At 45.2% G+C, this 19,897-nt stretch overlaps 1 protein-coding gene across 7 annotated transcripts in view; it reads right to left on the bottom strand.

Annotated features, from left to right (window-relative positions):
* Nucleotides 1-19,619, bottom strand: part of EFR3A (EFR3 homolog A) — a 121,318-nt gene extending 101,699 nt beyond the window's left edge. For 4 of the 7 annotated variants that reach the window (XM_070075500.1, XM_051844031.2, XM_070075503.1 and 1 more), the window contains exon 1: nucleotides 19,412-19,613. In XM_070075500.1, coding sequence (XP_069931601.1) covers nucleotides 19,412-19,421 — 10 coding nt within the window. In that variant the 5' untranslated portion in view covers nucleotides 19,422-19,613. Of the gene's footprint in view, nucleotides 1-19,204 lie in introns of all 7 variants that reach the window. The other 3 variants (XM_051844033.2, XM_070075501.1, XM_070075502.1) reach the window with 3 other exon arrangements.
* Nucleotides 19,620-19,897: the final 278 nt, after the last annotated feature.

Here is a 19,897-nt window from a genome sequence, read left to right as displayed (position 1 = left end):
CAGCCCCAGCCTTTGTGGCCATCTGGGGAGTGATCAGCAAACGAAGGTCTCTTTTATTCTCTCCCTCTCCCTCCCTCTCTGTAGGTTTCTCTCTCCCAGTAACTCTTTCAAATAAATAAATCTTAAAAAAAAAATTATCTAAATTCAAAAATAAAAATGTCTCATTTACAAAATTAAGAGTTTAAAAGAATTGGAACTTCAGAATCTTTCATTTTAGCAAGTCTTCCAATATTTATCAAAGTATGGATCCAAACTTAACCAAAATTTAGGAGAAGGAAAAACAGGGTATCTTGGAATTCACATTCGTTAATAATCATCCAAGTAATTCCTAAGGTTTTTCTTTAACATAAAAACCAAGTCTTTCTATTCACCTTAAAGCCAAGAAATATTAAATGAGAACTCAATAAAACTTTTAAAGTCAATTCTTTCTGTATATGTCTTGTAATCTTAATATGTACTTGTAATACTAATGTCACATATTAAAACTCAACTAGGGGGCAGGCACTGTGGCACAGCAGGTAAAGCCACTGCCTGAAGCGCCAACATCCCATATGGGTACTAGTTCGAGTCCCGGCTGCTCCACTTCCAATCCAGCTCTCTGCTATGGCCTGGTAAAGCAGTGGAAGATAGCCCAAGTGCTTAGGCCCCTGCACCCACATGGGAGACCCAGAAGAAGCTTCTGGCTCCAAGCTTTGGATCAGTGCAGCTCCAGCTGCATTTGGGGAATGAACCAGCAGATGGAATTCGCTCTCGCTCTCGCTCTGCCTCTGCCTCTCTGTAACTCTGCCTTTCAAATAAGTAAATCTTAAAAAAAAAAAAAAAAAAAAAAAAGCCGGCGCCGTGGCTCAATAGGCTAATCCTCCGCCTTGCGGCGCCAGCACACCGGGTTCTAGTCCCAGTCGGGGTGCCGGATTCTGTCCCGGTTGCCCCTCTTCCAGGTCAGCTCTCTGCGGTGGCCCGGGAAGACAGTGGAGGATGGCCCAAGTGCTTGGGCCCTGCACCCCATGGGAGACCAGGAGAAGCACCTGGCTCCTGCCATCAGATCAGCACGGTGCGCCAGCCGCAGCGCGCCAGCCGCGGCGGCCATTGGAGGGTGAACCAACAGCAAAAGGAAGACCTTTCTCTCTGTCTCTCTCACTGTCCACTCTGCCTGTTAAAAAAAAAAAAAAAAAAACTGGTACACTGAATACATGACCACAAAAAAAAGACAGGGGTAGTTTTCTGCAGTTTTCAGCCATGTGCTAAAAGCAGCATTGGCAAACAGACCTGCTTAAATAGATTAAGGCATTATAGCTTGGGAAAATAAGTTCTGAAATCAAAATAGTATCACCATATGAGGATAAAATATTCTATCACAAGCTATGACTAGGATCATTCTCAGTTACCTCGGTTGGTTTACATTATTTTAGCTTAAATCCACTGAATATTTCATAGGTAGGGCATCAGTTATTATACACAAAATCTGTAACAGCGTTAAAATTCCCAACTACTTAAATTTTAACGAATTTTTATTTCCTTATTAGTCATACAGTAACAAATGTGTTAAATCTGTGGCAGTATTTGTTAACTTCCAAAATTACTTTTGGAAGAAATACATGTAATACACCAACAGCATTGATTCTTCTTATAGACTCCACAACACCCACAGCACCTATGCCACATGTTAAAGATTTCCATTTGAGGCCGGCGCCGCGGCTCAACAGGCTAATCCTCCACTTGCGGCACCAGCACACTGGGTTCTAGTCCCGGTCAGGGCACTGGATTCTGTCCCGGTTGCCCCTCTTCCAGGCCAGCTCTCTGCTGTGGCCAGGGAATGCAGTGGAGGATGGCCCAAGTGCTTGGGCCCTGCACCCCATCTGAGACCAGGAGAAGCACCTGGCTCCTGCCATCGGATCAGCGTGGTGCGCCAGCTGCAGCGCGCCAGTCACGGCGGCCATTGGAGGGTGAACCAACGGCAAAGGAAGACCTTTCTCTCTGTCTCTCTCACTGTCCACTCTGCCTGTCAAAAAAAAAAAAAAAAAAAAAAAGATTTCCATTTGAACTGAGATGATTTAAATTTTTAGACAGTAACTAAATAGGCAGACAGCACTCTAACTGTACAACTAAAACAGGAAATATATTTTAAATAATTTACCTATTCAAATTTGAAAATAGCAAAATGTAAGACTTAATAATGAGCCAGCCCTGTGGCACAGCGGCTTAAGCTGCTGCCTGAGACGCCAGCATCCCATCGGGGCACTGATTTCTGTCCTGGCTGCTCCACTTCCAATCCAGCTCCTTGATAATGCGCCTGGGAGAGCAGCAGCAGATGGCTCAAGTGTTTGGGACCCTGTGCACATGTGAAAGACTCAGAAGGAGCTCCTGGCTTCGGCCTGGCCCAGCTCTGGCCATTGTAGCCATCTGGGAAGTGCACCGGAGTTTCATATGGTTGCTGGTTTGAGTCCTGGCTGCTCCTCTTCCAATCCACCTCTCTGCTATGGCCTGGGAAAGCAGAAGATGGCCAAGCGCTTGGGTCCCTGCACCTGTGTGGGAGACCCAGCAGAAGCTCCTGGCTCCTGGCTTCAGGTTGGCCCAGCTCAGCCACTGCAGTCATTTGGAGAGTGAACCAGCAGATGGAAGACCTCTCCCTCCCTTCCTCCCTCTAACTCTGCCTTTTAAATAAATAAATAAATCTTTAAAACATTAAAAAAAAATGAATTACTGGAGCAGGCATTTAGCATAGTAGTTAAGAGGCTGCTTGGATGCCTACATGCTAGGATTCAAGCTCTAGCTCCCATCCCAATTCCAGCTTCTTGCTAATGCAGACACCCTAGGAAGCATCAGGTGACAGCTCAAGTAGCTGGGTCCCTGCCATGGGGCTTTGGCCTGGCCCAGCTGGGAGATACCCCTCTCCCTCTCTCTCAATCTCTCTCTCTCTCTCTCTGTCCTTCTTCCTGTCATTCTGCATTTCAAATAAATAAAAAAATTAATAATTTATACCTTCAAGTTTCAATGCTTGATGAATTCTCCCAAAATTTCCAACACAGAGAAGTTCTCAACATTTTTGTATTTACTTCATACGTTGAGATTTTGGTAACACAAAGTCAAAAGCCTAATAAGATCTCTTTAAATTTTCACATCTTATTTTAATTTATCATAAACATAGACTACAAGTCACTATTTCATAAAGTGTTGATTTTATGTTAATAACTCTAAAAAGGTAATCAAATACTTTTCTAGTCAATTTTTTTTAAAGATTTATTTATTTACTTGAAAGTCAAAGTTACACAGAGAGAAAAGGAGAGGCAGAGAGAAAGAGAGAGACAGAGAGACATACTCCATCTGCTGGTTCACTCCCCAACTGGCCACAACGGCCGGAACTGTGCTGATTAGAAGTCAGGAGCTTTCTCCAAGTCTCCCTCATGGGTGCAGGGGCCCAAGGACTTGGGCCATCCTCTACTGCTTTCCCAGGCCACAGCAGAGAGCTGGATTGGAAGTGGAGCAACTGAGACTTGAACCAGAGCCCAAATGGGATGCCAGCACTGCAGGCGGCGGCTTTACCCACTACATGACAGCGCTGGCCCCTGGTCAATATTTTTAAATAGATCATAAACCAAAAACTTGATGTTATTATAAGATTTCAATGTATTAGTAACTGAATTACCTCAAGTTAAAAGGTTACGAGTTATTACTACTGATGCACAGAAAACAAGCCAATTTTCTGTGGCATTAAATGAAAAGAAATAATCTAAAAATCTATATACATGTTTAGTATCCATTTTATTACTGCAACTGTAAAAATGAACTTAGCTTTTGCTGAAAATTAAAAGGATGAACAGAAAATTATCTCATCTCTATGAAGATACTCAAAGTGTTCAGTAAAGTTGAATTATAGTACAATTTTAGATGAAAAATATTAATAACGGGTAAGTCAACTGCCATTCTGGGTAGAAGTGCCACATCCAAGCCACATTAACACTCAATCTTCCCTAATGTTCTCTGAGCCACTGTAAAGGGGATATTAAAATCTCAAAGTCTTTAATCAGCACGTTGCTATACCCTAGCAGGGCAGGCTCAAGAGAACAGCAATATTTCCATACTGCAGAACAGAGAGAAGAGCCTGTTTACTGTATTATTTCAAATAAACCCACAGAAATGAGCAGACAGGGAACGAGGCAAGAGTTGTATAATGTGGGAGGAAGGCTGCGTGGAGGGAGAGGGGGTGGATATTACTGGAAACTCAAAGTGCAAACTGCTGACAGATGCTCTCAGGCGACAGCTCAATTCTCTAAATGCCCCCTGAGTTCTTTGTTTGAAATAAAGCAGTTCCCCAGGAACTTTCCATAAGCACTGTATCCGCTGCCAGCAAATCATTCAGCTCTTTTTTATAAACATACATTATAATGAGGCTCAAACAAATGATAAACTCTTGAGTTCTATATGATCTATTTTAGAATACATATGTGGAGGTTTTTACTTGCAAACTGTGCAATTAACAGTTTACATCCTCTTACCCAATTATAATCCAACAAGCTCTTAAGAACTGTCAAGCAACAACAAAGTTAAGCAGTGACAAGAGAGTTAAGGACACAGTATAGGTTAGTACATACCATGGGTAAGATATGATGATTCTCTTTAAATTCCAAACCTTAAAAAAAATTTCCTAACACTTCATAGCATCAGATTAAACTGTAAGAGACTGTCCTGCTTTTTTTTTTCTTCTTTCCATTCTGGAATGTCCAAATGATATCATAAACAAACAGACTGCTATGTGTGTCTTATATAACTCATAAAATACTTGTTACAACAGTCATTTGGTTAAAACCTGCCCCATCTGCTCCCTCAGGTTCCTCTCTCATTCCATACCAAAATGATCATGTTCCTAAAGAATACGCCCTCAGCCTCTTAACTCCCTTTATAATCTTACCTTTAGTAATCTGATTCATTGGTATCCCTACAAATGTTTTCCGAATGCCTGTAAAGCACCCTACACTCATATTCTAAAATGGACTCATCATCTATTTTCAATTCTCCCAAACTGCTCTTTCTCCGAAAAGTCACTGAATCAAACCAGAGCAACTCGCCCAAATGATAAAGCCAGAAACCTAACAGAAACCGACTCCTTCTCCCTCAATCTCTTCTTGCAACTAATCCTATCAACCATGCTTCCTCGGCAGTGTTCAGATATGTCCACTGCACTCCTTCCCACTACCTCTACCAAGTCCAAAGCCCACCACTCTGACTCACATACTTTAATAAGCTCTAACTGTTCTCCCTTCAACCTTACTTAATTTTTCCACAGCGACCTGTTGTCTCTCTTAGTAATATCCATTATATTTCTTTAAGTCACTTTATAAATATGACTATGTACCATGGACCAGGCACTGTACCAAAAGCTATGTATACAATAGTAAAACAAACAGTATAGACCCTTAGGCCGGCGCTGTGGCTCAATAGGCTAATCCTCCACCTTGCGGCGCCGGCACACCGGGTTCTAGTCCCGGTCGGGGCGCCGGATTCTGTCCCGGTTGCCCCTCTTCCAGGCCAGCTCTCTGCTATGGCCAGGGAGTGCAGTGGAGGATGGCCCAGGTGCTTGGGCCCTGCACCCCATGGGAGACCAGGAAAAAGCACCTGGATCCTGGCTCCTGCCATCGGATCAGCGCGGTGCGCCGGCTGCAGCGGCGGCCATTGGAGGGTGAACCAACGGCAAAGGAAGATCTTTCTCTCTCTGTCTCTCTCTCACTGTCCACTCTGCCTGTCAAAAATAAAAATAAATAAATAAATAAATAAATAAATAGACCCTCATAAAGTTCCCTGGTTGGTCAGTCTAATTATTTTGTCTCCCACTAGACTACGCTTCATGAGACCAAGGAAGATATCCATAATGATGTCCATAGGTCTGTGTCTAGTGTGAAGATACCACTGTATCCTCATTGTTTAGCATAATAAATGACACAGAGGAAGGATTCAACAAAGAATGCTAAAGACAAAGTTAGCAAATTTATACACATATAAATATATATGAACACATACACACACACACATCAAAGAGGGTTACAGTCTTCACGTTCCCCTGCACTGAAGTCTCATTTCAACTGCCTGCCTGTCCACTCACCTCACACACCCAGCATTTCTAGATCACTATTTCTGTAATATTTTTAAAGCACTCAGACTTATATAGTTACCTTCCACTTATCTTCCACTTGCCCTCCTCTTCCAATCAATGGTGCAATTTCTCTCGTGATTCCTACATTCCCATTCTCATGAAAATTGCCATTTCCTTCTCTGTAATACAGCCAGCTTTATACTCCTCCATAAACAGGATACACTTTTTGAAATTAAGGACTGCTTTTTTCAACTCTGCATTATCCACCACGCTATGCCCTGCAAACGTAGGCACTAAACTATCTGCCAAATGGATGAGCCCCCAAGAGAAATGCTACAAGACAAGAGAAGCGGAAAGAACATCTATGATTCCGAAAGCACACTGACAGTGTCTGTGACTGGACTGACTACACAGAGATTATAAAGTCCCCAGTGCTATCACTAGAGCAGAACAGATGAGACCTCATCAGCTAGATGGCTCTGGGTTTTGCCTCACAGTTCTAAGCTTCTGATTTTAAAACACCTTAAGCTCTTGTCAGAGGACACACTCTAATGTCTAAGACTTCAAACCTTTAAAAAGCAACCACAGGATGAATGGAAGGGGAGAGGGAGTGGGAAAGGGGAGGGTTGCGGGTGGGAGGGACGTTATGGGGTGGGGGGGCATTGTAATCCATAAGCCGTACTTTGGAAATTTATATTCATTAAATAGAAAAAAAAAAAAAGCAACCACATGATTTCCCTATTGAAATCAAACGCAGAACCCCACAAACACCAGACTACTCCAGCTGAAGCTGGTTCAGGCAGAGGGCCCACTGCTCAGTGATTTCAGCACCCCTTCCACACAACAGTCCTTACGATACCTCCATGGCAGGCGTTCTGAAAACACTGCTCTAAAAGAGGGTCGAGATTCCCTGTGCCACCCTCCATCGTGGGCCAAGAACAACAAGGAATCCCCAGGAACAGACAATAAAGATCCTGTGCCAGGGCAAGGAGGTCTTGTGAAAATACTTTAAATAGAACTGACATCAGGGCCGGCGCCGCGGCTCACTAGGCTAATCCTCCGCCTAGCGGCGCCGGCACACCGGGTTCTAGTCCCGGTCGGGGCGCCGGATTCTGTCCCGGTTGCCCCTCTTCCAGGCCAGCCCTCTGCTGTGGCCCGGGAGTGCAGTGGAGGATGGCCCAGGTGCTTGGGCCCTGCACCCCATGGGAGACCAGGAAAAGCACCTGGCTCCTGGCTCCTGCCATCGGATCAGCGCGGTGCGCCGGCCGCAGCGCGCCGGCCGCGGCGGCCATTGGAGGGTGAACCAACGGCAAAGGAAGACCTTTCTCTCTGTCTCTCTCTCTCACTGTCCACTCTGCCTGTCAAAAAATAAAAAAAAAAAAAAAATAAAAAAATAAAAAAAAAAAAAAAAAAGAACTGACATCATTTTCTTGAAGCTGGTACAGTAAGATACACTTGGGACAGCCTCCTAAAAGTACGCCATCCCTGGAAGACCACGCAAAGAATCCAGATGGAACCAAGGGGAAAGGCAACATGGAGCAGATAAGCCACTCAAACCTGCTGCTAATCTGAGCTGTAAAATGCAGAAGAAACTGGACCCCTGAAACTCACATGGTCTAGGCCAGCTAAGAGAACGGGAGAAGCCAAGGGAACTTGGCCTCGGAATCCTAGTGGTTAGGTACTTGCCCAGAGTGCCCTCCCCCTGCAGATGTCCGGGAAGCAGCAGTTGCAGATGCTGCGATGTTAATGTGAGAAGCAACTATCTTGTTCTGACAACATGCTGATGTTCATAAAGCATTTTACCTCTCAAGCACACTTATATAAATTTCTATGGCATCTAATATCTATACTTTTTCCATTTAGTGGATCAAACAGCTAATATCATGCTTTTAATGGAGTTCCTGAAATAAATCAGTCTAACTCAGATATCACATAGGCCCCTCCTTTCAACGTCCATGCCGGTCCTGCGGCCAGGCACAGTAACTTCTGAGATCCCGGGGGGACAATCTCAAACTCAGACACCTCACATCTCACTGTTTCAGCTCAGCAGGATCGCGCTCCATTTGCAGTTAACTGCAACCACAGCACAGAGAACTTGGAAGCAAACTTGGAAGCCAAGACAGCTGTTCAAAAAAAAAAAAGTCTATTAAATAGCAGGAGTGTGAAGAACACTTAGCATTCTCCAGAAAACTGCAGGAGAAATACCCTGGAGTTTAATTTAAAAAAAAAAAGGGGGGGGGGAGGTACAGTTGAATAACTCACCAACTAAGAATTAAAAAAAAAAAGTGGCACTTAGAAAGACAGATCTCTTTAAGACTACAGTGCAAAAGCTTTAATAACTAATTTTAGAAAAAGCAAACTCTTGGGGCTAGCACTGTGGTGCAGTGGGTTAAGCTGCCTCCTGCAATGCCAGCATCCCATATGGAGGCCAGTTCGAGTCCCAGCTGCTCCACTTCCAATCCAGCTTCCAGCTAATGTGCCTGGGAAAGAAATGAAAGATGATCTGAGTGCTTGGGCCCTACACCCACGTGGGTGACCCAGAAAAAGCCCCTGGCTCCTGATTTCGCCCAACCCTGGCTGTTGTGGCCATTTGGGGAGTAAACAGCGGATGTAAGATATGTCTCTCTCTCTGTCTCCCCCTCTCTATAACTCAGCCTTTCAAATAAATAAATGAATCTTTTAAAAAATTTAAAAAGAAAAAGCTAATTCTTGATCCAAAAGTACAACAAAGAACCTGATTAGTGTGATTCTTTCTTTCATGAAACTAGAATCAAGCTATATAATAAAATCCATTTACAAATCAATAAATATGTAAAAGGAAAAATGTTACAACATGGAGATAAGAAAATTAGTATTAGCTTCTGCTTGCTTTAGAATGTACTCAAGAGCTAGCTCATTTCAAGAACTGAGAGAATTTTGACAGGTTTGACATATTAATCATAGGAGAGATTGCCAATATTCATTTTGTAATCATACTTTCCTAGAATTGTATTCACTCTATAATGTATGATCATTCCAAAAATAACCTAAAAACTACCAACAAACTGAACTCCTACCTAATGAGTCATCTGAACTTTTCAGGTTTTCATGATTGAAACTACTACATAGTAAGTCAGAAATTAATCCTCTTTTAAAAATATATAAATGATAAGAAAAAAGTATTTTACTTCCTATTCAGGAGCAACATAACCCATCAACCATTACTCATTCACTGAATTTTAGATTTCCTCACATATGACAACAATCAAAGAGCAAATGCTCTGTTTTCCTAAGCCAGTATAAGCAACAAACACTGATCAGTTAGCTTCTTTTTTTTTTTAAGATTTATTTATTTATTAAAAGTCAGAGTTACAGAGAGGTAGAGGCAGAGAGAGAAGGAGAGGTCTTCCATCCACTGGTTCACTTCGCTGATGGCTGCAACAGCATGAGCTGCGGTGATCTCAACCCTGTGGCCAGGAGCTTCTTCTGGGTCTTCCATGCAAATGCAGGGTCGAAAGGGCCTGGGCCATCTTCTACTGCTTTCCCAGGCCATAGCAAAGCTGGATCAGAAGTAGAGCAGCCAGGACTAGAACTGGGGCCCATATGGGATGCCAACACCACAGGCAGAGTCCTAACCCTCTATGCCACAATGCAGGCACCAACAAGTAACATTTTTAATAGTTGCAAGATATTTTGTGTCAGATTGTTTTATGTCAATTTGCATCACTTCTCCATTACTGGTATGTTTCTAGGCCTTGACAATTTTATAAATAGTACTATGACAGACATCTTGATGCAGAAATATAAATTCAATCTGCTTTTCATCACTTTCTTGAGAACAGATCCCCAAAACTGAAATTACTGGGCCGGAGGCATAAATACTATCAGAGCAGCTGAAAACACATCACCAGGCCGGCGCCGCGGCTCAACAGGCTAATCCTCCGCCTAGCGGCGCCAGCACACCAGGTTATAGCCCCAGTCGGGGCGCCAGATTCTGTCCTGGTTGCCCCTCTTCCAGGCCAGCTCTCTGCTGTGGCCAGGAAGGGCAGTGGAGGATGACCCAAGTGCTTGGGCCCTGCACCCCATGGGAGACCAGGAGAAGCACCTGGCTCCTGCCATCGGATCAGCGTGGTGCGCCGGTCGCGGCGGCCATTGGAGGGTGAACCAACGGCAAAGGAAGGCCTTTCTCTCTGTCTCTCTCTCTCACTGTCCACTCTGCCTGTAAAAAAAAAAAAGAAAGAAAGAAAACACATCACCAGGGGCCAGTGCTGTGGCACAGCAGGTTAAAGCCCCGGCCTGAAGGGCCAGAATCCCATATGGGAACTGGTTCGAGTCTCAGATGCTTCACTTCCAATCCAGCTCCCTACCAATGAGCCTGGGAGAGCAGCTGAAGATGGCCCAAATCCTTGAGCCCTTGCACCCAGGTGGGAGACCCAGAAGAAGCTCCTGGCTCCTGGCTTCAGATGGCTCAGCTCTGGCACTGGCAGCCATTTGGGGAGTGAACCAGTGTATGGAAGACCTTTCTCTCTCTCAGTGTTACTCTGGTAATCTGATAGCACAAACATTATTTCAGCTTTAAAAAAAAAAAAAAAAAAAAGCATTTATTTATTTGAAAGGCAGAGTTGCAGAGAGACAGAAAGAGATTTTCCATCTACTGGTTCATTCCCCAAATGGCCACAACAACCAGGGCTGCTCCAGGCTGAAGGCAAGAGCTTCATCTGGGTCCCCCACATGGGTGCAGGGGCCCAAACACTTGGGCCATTTTCTGCAGCTTTCCCAGGCCATTAGCAGGGAGCGTGATTGGAAGTGGAACAGCTGGGACTTGAACTGGCACCTATTTGGGATGCCAGTGCTGCAGGCGGCAGCTTTACCCACTATACCACAGCACTGGCCCCATTATTTCAGCTTTTAATCAGTACTTCTTTATTACTAAAATTGATTTCTCTAAAATCTTTCTCAATCATTGTACTGTTTTTTATAATAAGCATAAGTGGGCAATAACGTAGGACTGGTGTTTTGTTACTGGATTTGTACAAATACTGTAAATACTATTATTTTCTATTTGATATTACTTCTGAATCCTTGTTCAAACTGTTAGTCAGGAGTTTCATAATGCTGCTCCCCAATATCCCTATCACCCCTGGAGGTAGAATGTGAGCATGCCCACTGAGTATCCCTGTGACCTGCATTCTGTTATCATTACCCAGCTTAATGGCATACTTGAGCTGCCATGGTTTCATAATGATCAGACTAAAATTCTTTTTTGGGTTTCAAAATTCTATTTCACCTTTCTCTCTATATAGTTCCTTTTCTTGTGATTTTACAATTCTTAAATTAAATCTCTTCACAGATACTGATTTTAGAAAAGCCATACTAAACATTCATCTACATAATAATTAGAAAGATTCTGGTATGCTAACAGAGAAGATTAAGACAGTAAAACAAAAAGAAAAGCATGTAAACAAATTAGGAGACTGGGGCGGGTGTTTAGCCCAGCAGTTAAGTCACCCAGAGTCTTTCATCAGAGTGCCAGAGTTCAATGCCCAGTTCCAGCTCCTGACTCCAACTTCCTTCCCTGGGAGACCGAAGTGACGCTCAGTGACTGGGCTCCTGCACCCACCCACATGGGAGACCTGGACTGCATTCTGGCTCCTGACTTGGGGAGGAAAGGCAGCTGCAGGCATTTGGGATGTGAAACAGCTGATGGAAGTGCTCTCTCTGCCTCTCCAATAAATAACACTTAAAAAAAAAAAAAAAGAGATTTATTTATTTATTTGAAAGGTAGAGTTAGTGAGGGTACATTCCCCAAATGGCTGAAATGGCCAGAACTAAGCTGATCTGAAGCCAGGTGTCTCTTCTGGGTCTCCCATCTGGGTACAGCAGCCTAAACACTTGGTTCACCCTCCGCTGCTTTCCCAGTGCATTTAGCAGGGAGCTCCACTGGAAATGGAACAGCTGGGACTCTAATCAACACCCCTATGGGATTCCGGTGTCACAGGCAGCAGCTTTACCCACTATGCCACGTCAGTCCCTAAATAATACATTTTTAAAAGAGGAAAAAACAGAAATGTAGGAAAAAGTCCTTAGGATGGCATGATGTACCTAACAAAGAATGGTCTGCTTTGTTTTTCCAAAGGATGCATTTCAGTGTGCCTTTATACCACTTGAAATTATATACAAAACGTTGTGGGAGAATTTGCATTTTTCTGGAGAAGAATAATCAAGGCTTTTCCCAATTTTCAACAGGGTCCACTTGACAAATATATTGAAGGCTTCTTAACCTACACAAGCACTCATGTCCTATCTTCTAATTCATGCCTTCCTGGAACAGCTGAGGGCCTTTGCGATTCTCTATTTCTGAGACTGTCTGGGACTCCATTTCCTTTAGGGATATCAACAAAATCCTTCCTACCACCACCACAGGATAAAGGCGAACTTACTTCCTACAAAGAGGTTTCCACAGTGAAGACAGTTCCTAACACACAGAGTTTGAGATGGAACTGGTGTTCATACAGAAACACCACATAAGGGTTGGCACTGTGGCTTATCAGGAAAAGCTGCTGTCTGCAGTGCTGGCATCCCATATGGACGCCAGTTCGAATCCTGGATTCTCCACTTCTAATTCAGCTCTCTGCTATGGCCTGAGAATGCAGAAGATGCTCCAAGTGCTTAAACCCCTGCACCCATGTGGGAGACCTGGAGGAAGCTCCTGGCTCCTTCCTTTGGATCAGCTCAGCTCAAGCCGTTGCAGCCATTTGAGGAGTGAACCAATGGATGGAAGATCCATCCCCATCTCTCTCTCTCTCTCCGCCCCCCATGCAATTCTGCCTTTCAAATAAAATAATAAACTATATAATTCAGAGGTACAATGAAAATGAATGACTCCTTCTTTAACAAAAGATAGAATCACACTATCTAGTATCTGAAGGTACAGAGCAGTAATAAGTATGCAAAAAGGACAACATGATAGCCACACAGAATCAAAGTCTACTGCAAGCCATCCCACTACTACAGAAACTGTATATGATAACTGAATTATTCCATACCAGATTCAAGCCATGTAATGGGTAACATGTGATTTCATCCTAAGAATTATAAAAGGGCCTGTGCCTCCCAGAACAAAAAGGATTATTTCCTTTATAAGGGTATGTGGATAAGACAGGGGACAAAGCTGTTACAGTGAAAATCACTGCCCTGGAAAACCAGAGAAAGATAGCTGCAGCAGTTTTTGGTTTAAGTTACCCATTCCAAATCACCCAAAATGGGAGTCTAGGCAGACAGGGCTCCCAAAATAAACCTGGGCTCACTCTCCCATCTGTCTAGCTACTCAGACAGTGTATTTTTGGGAGGTGCTTAGGAACTGTCTGGAAATCCTCAAATGGATATGTGAGGGTATCGAGGGAGGGGAAGCTGCCACCCAGGCTCCCACAGGAACCTGACAGGGTCAGTCCCAGGCAGGGTCAGGAAAGACACTGCCTTGCCCCAGCAGAGAGATCCCTGCACCCTAGACCAGGACTGCAGGCTGCTTGCACATCTGGGTTGAGATGGCAATCCCTGGGGAACAGGCTGCAGGGAACCCAGATGGTTAAACAGGCCAGGCTGTGGGTACAACTTAATCTACATATTTAAATATTTCAAACAGGGATTCTCAGCCAGGTACAGTTCTGTCCCCTGGGGACAACCGGCAATGTCTGGAAACAGTTTTGGTTCTAACAACTTCTGGGGCAGAGAAAACTTGGTTATTATTAGCTTCTAGTGAGTAGAGGCCAAGGATGCTGCCAAACATCCCACAATGCATAGGACAGTCCCTAGCTGCTCCCCAAACAAAATCTATCTGGTCTAAGACATTAACAATGCAAAGGTTGAAAAACTCTGACTTAGACTTTGGTTTGAAGGCCTCCATTTGCATTATTTTCTCAGATCTCAAAAATGTTACAGGCAGGTCTGCTAAGAACCTAATCATGAACTGTAAAACTTTTATAACACTTTATATGAAAAAAATTATTTCAGGTTATGGGAGGGTATCATAGAATAACTCTGACTCCAACAGGATTCAATCATTCATTTCTTCAACATTTATCAAGCACCTGTTATGTAACCAGGCAAAGGTGACAGTGTTAAAACAAACTGATAGGATGTGACTCAACTCCTGCCTGGCTCAGAGCAGTGCAGAAAGAAAAAAGAATCAAAATTTGGAAGTCGGGTATATCTAGTTCTAATCCCAGCTCTACCACAGACTATCATTAGGCACGTCACTTCCCTTTCCTGACCCTATTTGCTCCATCCATGAAACAGGTCAAATCCAGTCTCCCTCAATGATAATTCACTTAAGCACAAACCGGTATGCTGTGGAACCACTACTCAATACTTAATTCCTATTACTAAAAACAGGAAGTCCTTTAAAGTAATCAGGGGGCCAGCACTGTGGCACAGCTGGTTAAGCCACCACATGGGACACCTGCATCCCATATAGATACCAGTTCAAGTCCCAGTTGTTCCACTTCCTATCCAGCTCACTGCTGATGTGCCTAGGAAAGAAGATGGATCAAGTACTTAGGCCTCTGACACCCACACAGGGACCCAAATAGAGTTCCTGGCTCCTAGCTTCAGCGGGGCCCAGCCCCAGGTATTGTGGCCATTTGGGGAGTGAACCAGTAGATGGAAGATAGATCTCCCTCTCTCCCTCTGTGTGTGTGTAGGGGGGTGAGGGTGGGGGTGTCTAACTCCGCCTTTAAAATAAACCTATCTTTTCTTTTTTAAATTAAGCAGTAAGTAGGAAATTATTATAATATGCCTGTAAAAAAGTCACTATGACAATGATGGTTAAAACACTTTCAGGCAAATTAACTGCTTCTTTGCATGGCATATAAAGCCCTTTAAATATAGCTCCCATCTCCTCTCCAGCCTTCTCTCCTGCCACCTACAAAATCTTTAATGCAGTCCTAGGTCTCATAAGCAGGACAGATTGAAAGATGAGATCTTGACAGCAACCAAAGCAGGTCAAACCAAAGGTCACGGTGAGAAAGAAGTCTTCAGCTACAACTTTGGATACAAAAGTGCTGTGTGAGAAAAGACAGAAAAAGGAGGAGAAAAAGAAAATGAAGAAAAGGAGAAAAGAATAAGAATATGAATAAATGAAGAAGTGTGAATAAATGAACACAAAAGGCTCAAAAGCCAGTAACATGATTGACTAGGTCAAGTTTGCAGGTATTTAAAAGGAAACACATGAACCAGCAGCTATCCTTCATGCCACAGTTCATTCTGTACTTCTCTTTATGAGACAAGAGCAGATTGAAAAATAAGTTAAAAATAATTTGTCTCATCCAAGGAAAAACCAAACATGGAATATTAAAACAAATATATCCAGATATCAATGCCAATAACTAAATGAGGAAAGAAAGCATTAACTACACATAATTCCTGAAAGCTTGGTTTAATAGCAAATAATAGTTGGGAATTTTGGTTTTCCCTAACATATTTATTCTAACCTTTCAGATTATAATAAAAGAGCACACTTTGGGGTCAGCGCTGTGATGCAGCAGGCTAATCTACCAAGTGATTATTGGAGTGTCAGTTTGAGTCCCAACTAATCTGCCTCTGATCCAGCGCCATGCTAATGTACCTGGGAAAGCAGCAGAGAATGGCCCAGGTACTTGGATCCCGGCCACCCACACAGATGGAGCTCTGGGCTCCTGCCTTCATCGTGGCCATTTGAGGAGTGAACCGGCGAATGAGGAAGGATGGATCTCTCTCCGTGTGTGTCACTCTCCCTTCCAAATAAATAATAAATCTTTTTTAAAAAGAGAACATTATGCTGGACCTGTTCTGAGGCAGATTCTCAGAGCTACAAGAACCCCTTTTATATTAGTAGTTCACTTAAAAAGTTTAAGTTTGTGCCTATTTAACCAGGAATCTAACTTAGCACACTTGTAAAATCCACAGCCTCCCTCCCAGACAATTGTGAAAACATGGAAGCAAAAATGTTAAACTCTGTTGTAAGTTCACAGAAAAATTTCATCTAAATTTTAACCAAACTATACCTGTCTTAATGAAATTCAAGGAAAAAAAAAAAAAACAACACCTCAATGCAGGGGAGGGGAGGTTATGTGTGGTCATTATATTATAGTTACTGATTTCAGGGGCCATGTTTGTTTGAATCCTGATTCAACTCCACACTTTACCTTACAGAAATCACCAAAACTCAAAGAAGTGTCAGCCTCCTGATAGGCAAAATAAAATGACAGGATTAAGAAGCCTGAATATTCTTTCCAATTTAAACACCGCTTCAGAGTTTGAAAACCTTTGAAATCAAAGTCCCCCTTAAAGGTTCTGCGAACAGAGAATGAAATAAAGGCTTTCAGAAAAATGAAGCATCAAATTATAGGTCTGTTGCTTTGAAAAGATCATTCAGTGAGTCTTGAAATCTGTGCCTAATGACTTTCAAACTACAGGGTGAAGGGCCACAGAATTGTTCCTGTGTCTCAGCAGCTCCCTGTGAGCGACCTTCCAGCAAGCTGTGTTCTCAGAGAATACGGATCTCCAAAATTACTCTGTGAAGCAGCTGCTAATACTCACAAGACACACAAGTGTTCAGCCAGTAAGGTAAACCACATCTGGCTGGATTTTATTTATCAACTGGTCTCAAAGACTGTCTACCAGTATTTCAAATGAGCATTAAAACAGCAACAGTAGAATAATTCTGACTCGGCACAGGGGTGGTTCCATCCAGCCTATGGGCCAAGTAATGTCTTCCCAATCATTTGGTCTGGCCTTGCCAAGGCAACCACAGGAGGAACTCAAAATATAATATATCTATAGCAGGCTAAATCTGTAAGTTGATAATGGTGTATGGCCTTGAATGATGTTACACATATACAAATGGCCCTTGGCAACAAAAGGTTGCCCAGCCAGACCTACAGCAAGGGCTGCTTTCAGAATTCTGGAGTCTGAGAGACCAGAGAGATCATTCCCAACCTTTTGATTTTACAGAAGAGCATATCATTTATTGAGCTAAAATTCTTTAGAATTAACTGGCAGAGTTTGTAAGTGAGTCTCTCAAGCTTTTCTCACACACACACACACACACACAGTGAGAGAGACAGAGACAGAAAACCATTTAGCTTATTTGAACAGATTTTCTTCCTAAAAGCAAGCCTAAAGTAACAAACTTTTGCTGTCTCGGCTTAGATGCTTAACATGTTGGAAATTCACTGCACACAAGGGATCTAAGAAGCACTACTGCTCACTGCACTACCCCAGGAGCTCTGACCATCACAGGAAAAGTAAATATTACTCCCTTCATACTGGTACCCCCCTCGGCAGAACACTTTTATTCCGACACTGAAAATGTACCATGACAAGGACAGGCATTTGGTGCAGCAGTTAAGACACAAGTTGGGATGCCTGTATCTCACACTGGAGTGCCCATTCAAGTCCTGTCCTGATTCCAGTTTCCTGCCGACCTGCACACCGGAAAGCAACAGATGATGGCTTAAGTGCTTGGGTCCCTACAGCCCATGTGGGCCACCAGGGCTAAGTTCTGGACTCCTGCCTTTGGCCTGGCCCAGCCCTGGCTGTTATGGGTTTTGGGAGAATGAACTATAGATTTCTCTCTGTTTCTGTCTCTTTGGTTTTCAAATTAAATGAAAAATAAATAAATTTATTTTAAAAAGAAAATGTACCATAACAACTATCAGCAGTGGGAAAACAAACATTTCACTTCCCTGCGGCCAAGGAGTGAAATCTGCATTCTTACCTATGCAAATTACACCAGCGGTTCACCTAAACCAATTTTCGCTGAGTAAATCAAACATTCTAACAGGAGCGAGTTTCCTATACTCACTCAATGAAGCTAGATTATTCTAGAACAGGGTGGGGAACACCTGGCCCGCGGGCTGTGGGAGGCCTGTGAAATCATTTGGTCTGGCTCTGTCCAGGCAACCACAGGCAGGACTCAAAATTCATTACATCTGTAGGAGGCCAACTTTTAGTTGATAATTTTGGATGGTCCCTGGATGATGTTATAAATATCCAAACAGCCCTTGGCAGAAAAAAAGGCTCCTGGCCTCTGCTCTAGAATCTAACAATGTGCTACATTTCACCGGGTGCCGACTGGCATTTTACCATCAAATTACACTGGAAGCCTCGGCTTTGCAGAACAGGTGTTCAACCCCTCCCCTTGGCTTCCTCAGAGTTAAGATGACCACATGGCATTTACTGAATACAGTGAACGTGAACCTAGAAATCGCGCACTGGCCATCGTGAGAATCACCACGGCAAGTGACACTGCGGAGATTAGAGGAATGCAACAGAAACATCAACTCAGACGTATACACTGGGTACAAATTCCACCAAGGAGAGCAAAGAACACCCAACACCATGGAACGAAGAAGAGCAAAATCCACCCGCTCATGAATAAGAACTTAAAAGCGACATCCAGGTTACCTAAAAACGTGCCACCGGGTAAGGGAACCCCTCTAATACCAGGACCTCAGCCCCCTGGACCCATTCGCTACACAAAACCTGCATCAGACACTGACCTGGAAATTCAGTTTTTCCACTGTTTCCTATGTCTACAGAAACAAAACGAGGAGTGAGCTCTGCAGTCTAAGAAGTAACATTTTCTACAGTCCGGAGCGCGCATTGAGAAAGAATCCCGCGGGCCGCTGGGGTCAGGGTCACCGCACCATCACCCAGCCAGCACCCGCAGCACTGTGGCACTGGCGCTGGTCCACACCGCCTCCAACACCCGGTGACTCTCACGCTTTACCTCCGCGTCGGGGACAACGGGCGATCCCGAGTTCGGGGCGGGGGACACCCGCACCGGCCTTTCTACAACCGCTGCCCGCCCGGGGGACTCTGAAGCGGGCGGCTCGCCGACCTCATTCGGCACCTGCGCTGCACAGTACCCTCAAGGGGCACCTGCTTCACCGCCCGGACGTGTCGGGGTCGGCGAGGGTCCCGCGGCGCCCCGGGCACGACTGGCCCCCGAGGTGACAGGGCGATGACGCCGGGGGCAGCTTTCTGCCGCGCCGCCGTGGCACGGGCTCCGGGCAGCGCCGGGCTACCATCAGCCCTGCCGACAAGCCAGCCGCGCGTCCCAAGCAGGACCCCCGAACGCTTGGGCCTCAGTTTCCCCACCAGTGCAACGGGCGCAAAGCCGCCGCCGGGCGGGACGCCTGACCCGAAACGAAACTAAACTCAGTCGCTCGCCGGCATTTCCTGGGTCTGCGCAGCACCTCCCGCTTCCCCCGGCCGACCCGGGCGCACGGCCCAGCCCTGGAGCGCCCAACGGGCCCGCAGCCTCCCAACGCCCCCAGTCCGGCCCGGCCCCGGGCGGCCACTCACGCGTAGGCATGGTGACCCCGAGCCGCGCTCGCCGCCGCTCCGAGGCTCAGCGGGGCCGCGCAGGCCGCGCCGACGGCGTCATGACGGCCGGCGCCGGGCCGCGGAGGCGCAGACCAGGCGAAGGGCGAGGAGGCAAGAGCGGAGCGAACGGACGCGGACACCGCAGCTCCCGCGACGAAGCCAGCGACAGGGGGCCCGCGGCGGCCCCGCTCCGCGCCGGACGACGCGCTGGGCGTGCCCACGCGCGTGACGTCAGCACGCCGCCGCCGTCCGGCTCCGCCCCCGGGGGCGGAAGCGCCCGGGCTGGGAGCGGGTGTCGCGGGGTGGCTGCGGGCACCGGGTAGTCTGCGGGCCGGGCTGCTCGCACTTCCTTTTACTTTCTAGTCCTGGTGGCTTACGCGGCCCTCGTTTTTATCCACCCGTACTCGGGGCGGGCCCCTCTGTGAGTGTGAGCACGGCGGCCTCGAGGGCAAAGACTTGTGTCTC

The sequence above is a fragment of the Oryctolagus cuniculus genome, chromosome 6 (genome assembly GCF_964237555.1).
Source record: "Oryctolagus cuniculus chromosome 6, mOryCun1.1, whole genome shotgun sequence".
Lineage (NCBI taxonomy): Eukaryota > Metazoa > Chordata > Mammalia > Lagomorpha > Leporidae > Oryctolagus > Oryctolagus cuniculus.
This window is presented reverse-complemented; position numbering and strand designations above follow the sequence as displayed.